Raw genomic sequence first — 8,997 nt, 5'->3', positions numbered from 1 at the left:
TTGCAGTATATATATGCTAAATTAAATTCATAAGACAAAATAAAAAACTTTTAAGAGCTGTCATTGGTGGGAAAAAACTCTGATGTGATGTACAATAAAAATATATTACAAACCTCTTCCCTGCATATCAAATATAGGACTAGGGATTCTCTCTCGTAATGTGTCTTGACCTTGCTGGCTGACCTTGAAGGTGATGATGTAATCAATCATGGCTCTCCTATTCTCATAAATCACATACTCATTTAAATCTTTTGGACAGCCCTGTAATAAATTAAGAACACTACAGTGGGATATATTGCTTGACACAGGTCAGTTCGTACAGAGGTCAGTTAATACAAGGTACATTGGTAAGTTACATAGTACACATGCATATATTGGTTGGTATGTAGGTAGATCAGTACATATGTCAGTCGTAACAGTAGGTATGTTGATTCATATTTCAGATAACATGTCAGTTGCTATGTTGAATCACATGTCAGTTGCTATGTTGATTCACATGGCAGTCGCTATGTTGAATCACATGTCAGTTGCTATGTTGATTCACATGTCAGTTGCTATGTTTAATCACATGTCAGTTGCTATGTTGATTCACATGTCAGTTGAGTTAAACTTTATATATCCATTTTTGCACTGCTTGGTGGTTTTAATATCATTATATCATTATTTTATTAAAATTATCTGAAGAATTTGATCTGTTGAAAGTCCATCTTATTTAAGGATGGAGGATATATATGAGGTGGTCAGACAGGTTCAATCACTGGTGGCCAGACAGCTCAGTTGGTAGAGCACCTGACTGGAGATTCAGGGGATCTGGGTTAGTAGAGCACCTGACTGGAGATTCAGGGGCCCTGAGTTCGAATCCCGGTCTGGTCAGTTGGTAGAGCACCTGACTGGAAATTCAGGGGACCTGGATTCGAATCCCAGTGTGATCCATTGCATTTTCTCCCGTCCTCTTACAAATATAAGTAACATTGCATTTTCTCCCTTCCTCTTACAAATATAAGTAACAGCTGATGCAATATGGTGATTCATAAAATCTGAAACCTTGTGATAACCATATTGAGAAATTTCTACTGGTATTTTTCTTCAGATCTGTAGATAATATATGTCCCATGCATGTAATGCTAGTTCAAGCTCACCATCACTGAGTCATAGAACTTCCAGGAACCGGGTCTGGGATTCTCTTTCGCTGGTTCTCGCTTCAACATGGTGTTGTACTCGCCATTTCTGTAACACTGTTTGGTGAATAAGAGATACAAAGAAAGTGTTAATTAACCAGAAAAGTTGGACTGGAAGTTATAAAACTTTTTGAGCACGTTTTCATACTCAAACCTAAACTCTGAGCTCTAAATCGTACTCAAACTCAAACGTGAAGGTTATAAAACTTTTTATAAATCATTCTCATACTCAAATGGAGTACATAATCAAGATTTTTCGAGTATGCTTCGGAGCTTGCTCAGAGTTGTACTCAAAACAAACATGGCTGTCTGATGAGTTTGAGTATGAGTACGTTAAAAGTTTTATAGCCCCAGGCCTGATGTTTTATATAGTATGTGTATAAGTAAATCTGTATATTCTCATTTCAATATGTGAAACTTAGTTTTCTATTATTTATTAAAGACAACTACTTTAAATTTACTTTGTTTGTAAACCTACCTGTACTTTAACAAGATATGATTATAATCTGCCAAAATTAAAGACAAATGATGTACAAATCACAAAATTTTCAACCGTAGAAAATACCCGCTATATGGCAAATCTCTTGAATTTTGGAATGAATCCCCCCATAGAGTTATGTTAGACCCCACCTCCATATCACCCCTCACACACACACACACACACACACACACAATGTACCCTAACCCCTTCAATCTGAAAACAAAAACATTTCTGCACATCTAGATACATTGACCTAGCTATCATATCCTTGATCAGAAGATCTAATACTTTCATCAACGCAGGGAGAACGGCTGTGGACATTTTTTGGGTGTTAGAAAGAAAAAAGAATAATAAGAACCGAGCAAAAACAATAAGTCTCCAAACTTACTCCTAGTGTGTGGAACCCTTAAATCCTTTTATTTCATTATTCTAAATAAAACAGCCATTAATCTTTAATCTGATCCCAAAATATAGTTCCAATAATTTACTCCCCAGTGGAATATATGTACATTGTACATGCAATAACCTTTTGACATATCTATACACCAACCCAATATAGTTTTGACCTTTAGATTTCCATTGAAAAAATTAAGATAACAAACAGTGATCAATCTCATAATTCCTATAATTTAAGAATAACCGGTTGTGGGTGCTCAGTGGTAGAGCATCCATTTTTAAACTTGGAGGTCGCGAGTTCAAGCTCCGTTCGTGCCATAAACATAGGTAATGATTCCTTCGCCAAACACTTGGTATGTAGAAGTGAGACTCACAGGTCTTTCGGATGTGACCTTAAAAATGGAGGTCTTGTGTCACGACAGGCGTTGGCACATTAAAGAACCCTCACTGCTACAGCCCTGAGCGCTATAAATCATATAGGTCTAAATTTGCGTTAATTCACTTATAGCTGGTGACGTATCAATATGAAGTGAAAAATTATCAATTCATCAATCCAGAATAACACCAAACTTTTGACATCTAATACAATGTATACAACTCTCACCTTTTGATCTCCAAGAATAACACGGCATTTGAGGAGGTAAGACTCGCCTTTCCTATCAGAACTCCCCGCATAGTTCACACACTTTAAGGGATTATCACTGAAATGGATCCAAGTTTATAGCTGGTAGTAATCAGGGGATATACTAATCACCAAACTGGAAGTCATTATCTCATGGACTTGCAAGAATATATAAATTATTGAATAGATTTCTTTAAACCTATCAGTGTTATAATATCAAAATTAAGTTAATTTTAATCACTTTTAAAATACACCAAGATTTTCCTAAGTTTCCATTGACAAGCATCTAGAATTTTCACTTCAAACAGACCGCACAGCATGCATTTCATGGTCAATTCCTGAATTAATTACGTACGTTATACAATTTGTGCTTCCTTTCATTGAACCACAAGAAATTGACAGAACTTAGTCTAGAAGTGAAAATTTCATTAAAATCTATTTGTTACATAATCAACACTTTAGACAAGCTTAAGAGTCTTCCTACTAAATGTTGTTAGGTTAAATCAGAACCAAAAGATATTCTATATAACATGTGAGTATAACCAACTGAAATGCTAGTGATCTATCAGGAAAACGTACGTTACTTATGTACAATACACATGAATGCTGGGAATAATTAACTCTTACCTAAAGTAGATTCCTTTACCGAAAAACCCCATCCTGCTCAGTCTCTGATCTAACCCCTCCTCACAGATGCAGGTTTTGTCCACAGAAGTGCCATGGTACAAGTATCTGATATTCAAATCCTCATCTAAAAATCATCCAGTTAGTGATAGAGAAATATATATATAGTTATATCAAAACTGCGACACCATGATAATGTTGTATAGTACAAAATTGGATAGCTGTTTCAAATAAGTCACCTGTAAATATATGCTGTGCAAATCAATTCAGTACTGTTGACTAAATGATCATTCCCCACTTTAAGAATTAATACTTACTCCTCAGGAGAGGAGCGTGAAATTGGCATAAAATTGCAAAAAAATGCCAAAATCATTGAAAAAATTCATAATAAATTCAGGGGGTTTTCCTTTCAGAAAACATACAGCCCATGCGTCGAGCAAATTCATATTCAAGTACATCTTCTATCAACACACAATTTCAATTTGCTAGACAGATGGACACACGTACCTTTTCCTAAGCAATAATCTGGATGAAATTTAACAGTTACCAAGTTCTTTTTGAAGAAAGGCAGGAAAAGTCTTATTCATGATGTAATAATGCTATCAAATTAGCAATAACTTTGATTTAAGTTGTGATAGTATACTTTGCATTAATTTAACTTACTTAAAACACAGATCAAGCTTTATTCAAGACAAGTACATTTAAAACAGAAATTTTTGGGCCTTTTTATGTACACAATCATACCTTGTTCTTTTAAATCCCCCCCCCCCCCCCCAAATCTCCAGATTTACAGTATAATAAATAGGCCTATATATTATGAATGTATCATTATAGTGATCATGCAGAATCTTAGATATGCTAGTACCCTGATTTTTCCTCCTTGCCATATGCATCATTTCTGACTTGAACTTCTCCAACAAATCCACGTTCTGTAACCTTTCCACTCTCACCACATCCAGTCCCGCTTGTTCCATCTCGCTGTATATCTGTTCATACTCCTTGTCTCCATCACACAGGGGGACCAGTTTAAACTCGGAATGGGACATCTGACTGTCTCGGCTCCAGTTTTGAGGAAATCCGTCAGAACCAAAAGTATGTGGACTGTCCATTCCCTGGTTAGTTTGGGAGGGACCTCGATTAATGATTCTCCGTGATTGTAGATCCTGGAGCCTCTTTCTGCCTTCCAAAGCTGACAATGTCTCATTCCTGATCAGTTCTTTAATTTCTTCAGCCTCTTCATCATCACTACCCAGCTCGAGACTCCTTCGTCTTTGAGAATCCACACCACTCCTATTTGATTCTGTGTAGTTCCCATGTATAGCACCTTTCTTCATATCTTGCCGTCTCTGGCATTCCAATAGCATTTTCCTTCCCTCTGTTGAAGATATTGTCTTCTTCTTCATCAGTTCCTTGATCTCCATAGCTTCTTCATCATCATCAAATTCAGAATTGAAACTCCTCCTTCTTCCAAAGCTATTTCTACAAACACCGCTACCTTGCTGTAAGCCCACAGAGTCCCTTACTGTCAAGTCCCGCAACTCCTGCGATACTGATCCCATGTCTGCCTGCTCTCCCCTTGTTGGTCGTATCCTATTTTGTTGTGGAAATCCCATACTGTCATCAAACTCATCGCTAATCACCTGATAACTTGCTTTTCTGTCTAGTCCCAAATTTTCTCTACCAGTAACATCGACTTTCACTGTACATTCTCTCTCATTCATCGGTCTCGATCGTCTATTGGAGATCACTTCCATTTGTCTCTGAATATCTTCGGTATCGACAACATCTGATTCAGGATCATTATCATAGTCATTAATATTCAATATCCTGCTTCTTCTTGGAGCATTTCCCACTCTCTTATTCAACCACGGTGCATCTCCACGTCCTTGTTTCTTTGTGTCATTTGAATCAATCTCATCCATGTTCTTTTTATTTGAAAAGTATTTTCCGAACATTCTTTGAAACAAGAATTGTAGAGAATGTCAATCGGTTCATTTCTGTAACCCCTCATGCAAGTGATCCATTTCTCACTGCATGAATTCCATGATATTGGGTCTCATCTTCAGTACACATTATATTAATAGCCCTCTGTGTTTCTGTTGACAAACTATCCTGAAATAACAAAATTACATTTTTAGCAAATATAATAAAATTATGCAGTTACAATTGTGCTTTTAAAAAGAAGAAATATTTTATGAGGACTCTTCCTGCAGAGTTTATAAGATTAAACATTCTATTTGGAGAATTTATTTATTTGTAAACTCCGGACATTTTACTCACAAACTGAATAAATATGTGAAGGACTTTTTATGTTAAGTTTGTAAATAAAATGTCCGGAGTTTACAAATCGATAAATTCTTGAAAAAGAATTAATGTTTAATTTTTATTTTCCAATTTATTCACTGTATTAACAATTTCAAAACTTTGAATAGTTTCCCCATGCTACGTCATGTTTTCAAGCGCATATGAATTCATCGCATTTTCGGTTTTTTATTGAGATGTGTAAACTCTTGTTCAGATTTATTTTTGTCCATGCAATCAAAACAATGGTAATAAAGAGCAATGGAATTATTCACTGGTAAATCACAATTACAGTGTATCCCATGTGTAACCCACAAATAATTATTTTGTCATTCTGGCGAAGTTTTTTTTTTAAATTCTGGAAAATTTCAGGGTCATTTCAGATACAGATCTATCAGTATTTTATTATGACCAGAATTTTCTACATCTTCCTTGGTTTCGATCTAAAATAAAAGAAATAATATGAATAGAGGTGGTCTGCTAGATCGAGATGGAGAAATCTACAGTGTACCAGAGGAGCTGGGAGACAAGAGACTTCGGGGCACCCGGGTGTGCAAGTTGTGTTCTTCAGTGGGGGAAAATGTTGATATTTTGGATGGGTGTGAAATTTTTGACAGTCAATAAGAAGTATTATATCCACATATTCTCAATTTAAAGTAGATCTATACGCGGCCTTAAATGGACTCAATCATGAAAAAATTGCCTTTACAAGATAAATATATATTCCAGTAATAGATAGACATTGAAAAATATATATATTGACATGCTATTTTCATTGTTATTGCTTCTCAAAAGTATAAGCACCCCATCAACATTAAGGAAAATGCACTCCTCTTTCTTTATTTTTCTTATAATTACTATTTTCCCAAACAAATGGGTTGTAATAAGCAACATAGACTATATACCCTTTATTTAATTATATGTAATCATTTATTCTAATAAATTGGAATAAATATTTTCACAATTTATACTTTGAGAGCCCTAACATGTTAAAAGAAATACTGTAGGAAATACCATTTGACATCAATATTGGTCTTTTCCCTAATTTTTATGGACTAAACCTTGAATTGTTTTTGATTTACAGATTATTATCTTAGAATAAGGATTTCAGTAAGAAAATCATATGTTGACATATTATTTTAGAAGCTATCAGCTCTACAACAAGTACACCCCTCCCCCCTAAAATCTTGAAAAATTATAATACATTTATTATCATATCTTTGTAAGACATGTGAAGTTTGAGCATTTTTACAACCTTGGATAATAATTTGAACTATGCTAAACTATAACTATTATAAGATACATGTGGTTTACAATTAAATTTTACATTTTGATATCTGAAAAAAAAATATTCTAGAGGTTTAATTTGCACAATGTAAACATAAAATGAAAGTAATTAACAAACAGAATTTTGATGATTTTGCTTATATGATTAATGTATATGTGTAATGTGTGATATATCTTATATCCTGAGACAAAGTTTTATATGAATCTCTACATGTCGATCATGAAATCATTTACATGTACATAAATTGGATATATATGTACACGTTCATCACTTACGCCGATCTAAGTAGATGCAATCTCAATAAAGAACTTAGTAATAGATGCCGCCCCAATAATTTTGAAAAAGGAGAGAGGATGAGGAAAAATGACAAATTTATGACGGTCGGTCAAATAAAACAAATTATTTGCAGCTGTTTTTTGAAGCTTGCGTCAATATCTAAAACATTGAATGAAAGCAAACACAACTATATGATATCTGTGGTCACTGGAGCAGTAAAATGTGAACTTTTCTTTTTTACACGAGCATACCATGTATTTGTTGATGATAATTTGGAACCTATTCTAACCCGGATCCTCACAAAAGAAATATTTTCATGATGCTCGTGGAAATCTGATTTGGTCTGACCTCCCCCATTTCTCATCTGTCTCCCCCACTTTCTGATGCCCCGCAATTCCATATGTTGAACATTTGGATCATATAGTAAAACTTTTACATACATGAATATAGTCAATGTGCACTGAATGCCTCACGGACATGTACAATGTAATTGACACACCCGCATCCACAAATTTTTCTAAAGCTATAATCATCTCTATCTCCCCCTTAAAAAAAAAACCACCACAAAATCTCAACTTAAAATTTGACTGATAAGAAGATAAGAACACCCATGAAGGATATCGGATATTCCTATCTCGTATCGCCATGTAAAAATCAAATGGATATCGTTAAAATATCACATTTCCGAAAACGGAAGCATATGGTTCCGCATTTACATTTGATTGTGACGTAGGCCAAGTATAGGTTTACTTTAAACTTACTTCCGAACTTGATATTTTACAAATTGGAAAATACCTAGTTATATGTGTGGGTGTATATATAATATAATTTTGCTTTTTAATCAAAATTATGTTTGTGACTTTTTGTCCTACCCGATTTAAAATCTTCATTGTGACTTTTTGTCCTAAGACTTTTTGTCCTACCGATTTTGTGACTTTTTGTCCTGTGTCTTTTTGTCCTGTGACTTTCTGTCCATATACCTATAAATCATATCAAACCACAAACCATTGGAAATCTTGTACTAATGTTATATGCCCCACGTAGGCCCATAATTAGCAAAGAGAATATTTCTATTGAACAAGTTGAATACATTTTAATAGCATATTAGTATATTTTCCTCTATAGTCTATCAAAGACACAAGTCCATTATGACGTAATCCATCTACAGAGAGGCTACCGATCGATTTCGCCACAGGGGCCTCTTATCCATTTTGTTCTCAGTCTATATATAAATATATCTAACGTTCCCCTGTGATTCCCCTGTAGGTCTTCAATTAGGCAGGCCGGTGATTACCTGATTACGCCATCATGTTTCTAATTTTTGGACCCCTTCGAACCTTTCATCGTTTTCGGACAATATTGAATATCTATTAATCCTTCATTGTGACATACCCGTTCAAAACTAAGGACATATACATCTAACTTTACATCACAGAACAATTGAAAATGACACAACTTACAAGTAATGTGTTCCTTTTGCTACATTATTATTTATATTTCCTTTTAAAACTTCTACTTTCGCTTTCTCGTTTTGTCACGGCAAGCGGTAAATGTAGTCCGACCGAAAGCCGAAAGTTCCGGATAGCGATTTTTCTTATGATGTCTTTCTTGATATACAGTTCTTACACAAAAAATTTTTTTTGTTCACTGTCATTAAGATGTACAGAGTCACTGGAATAATCCTGATTAAATTTTATTTTTCTTGTCGATATCACTGACGCGGATTTCAAACTCTTCAATTTCTTGTTGATTTTCTTTATTTGCGCTTCATATCGGTCCCTTGTTAGTTCCTTCGAATGTTTGAATTTTCCTCTTGTGAGAACTTCGCATA

General features: G+C 34.7%; 1 protein-coding gene across 2 annotated transcripts in view; it reads right to left on the bottom strand.

Moving 5' to 3' along the window:
- LOC125665586 (uncharacterized) overlaps window positions 1-8,788 on the bottom strand; it is a 23,562-nt gene extending 14,774 nt beyond the window's left edge. The window contains exons 1-6 of one of the 2 annotated variants that reach the window (XM_056152328.1): window positions 8,627-8,788; window positions 4,167-5,413; window positions 3,305-3,428; window positions 2,660-2,756; window positions 1,140-1,235; window positions 114-261 (exon numbers count right to left, since the gene is read on the bottom strand). In XM_056152328.1, the coding sequence (XP_056008303.1) occupies window positions 114-261; window positions 1,140-1,235; window positions 2,660-2,756; window positions 3,305-3,428; window positions 4,167-5,256 (1,555 nt within the window). In that variant the 5' untranslated portion in view covers window positions 5,257-5,413; window positions 8,627-8,788. Of the gene's footprint in view, window positions 1-113; window positions 262-1,139; window positions 1,236-2,659; window positions 2,757-3,304; window positions 3,429-4,166; window positions 5,414-8,460 lie in introns of both variants that reach the window. The other variant, XM_056152327.1, reaches the window with a different exon arrangement.
- Window positions 8,789-8,997: the final 209 nt, after the last annotated feature.

This window comes from Ostrea edulis, chromosome 10 (genome assembly GCF_947568905.1).
Source record: "Ostrea edulis chromosome 10, xbOstEdul1.1, whole genome shotgun sequence".
Classification (NCBI taxonomy): Eukaryota; Metazoa; Mollusca; class Bivalvia; order Ostreida; family Ostreidae; genus Ostrea; species Ostrea edulis.
Note: the sequence above shows the minus strand (reverse complement) of the source record. Positions and strands in the feature narration are given on the sequence as shown.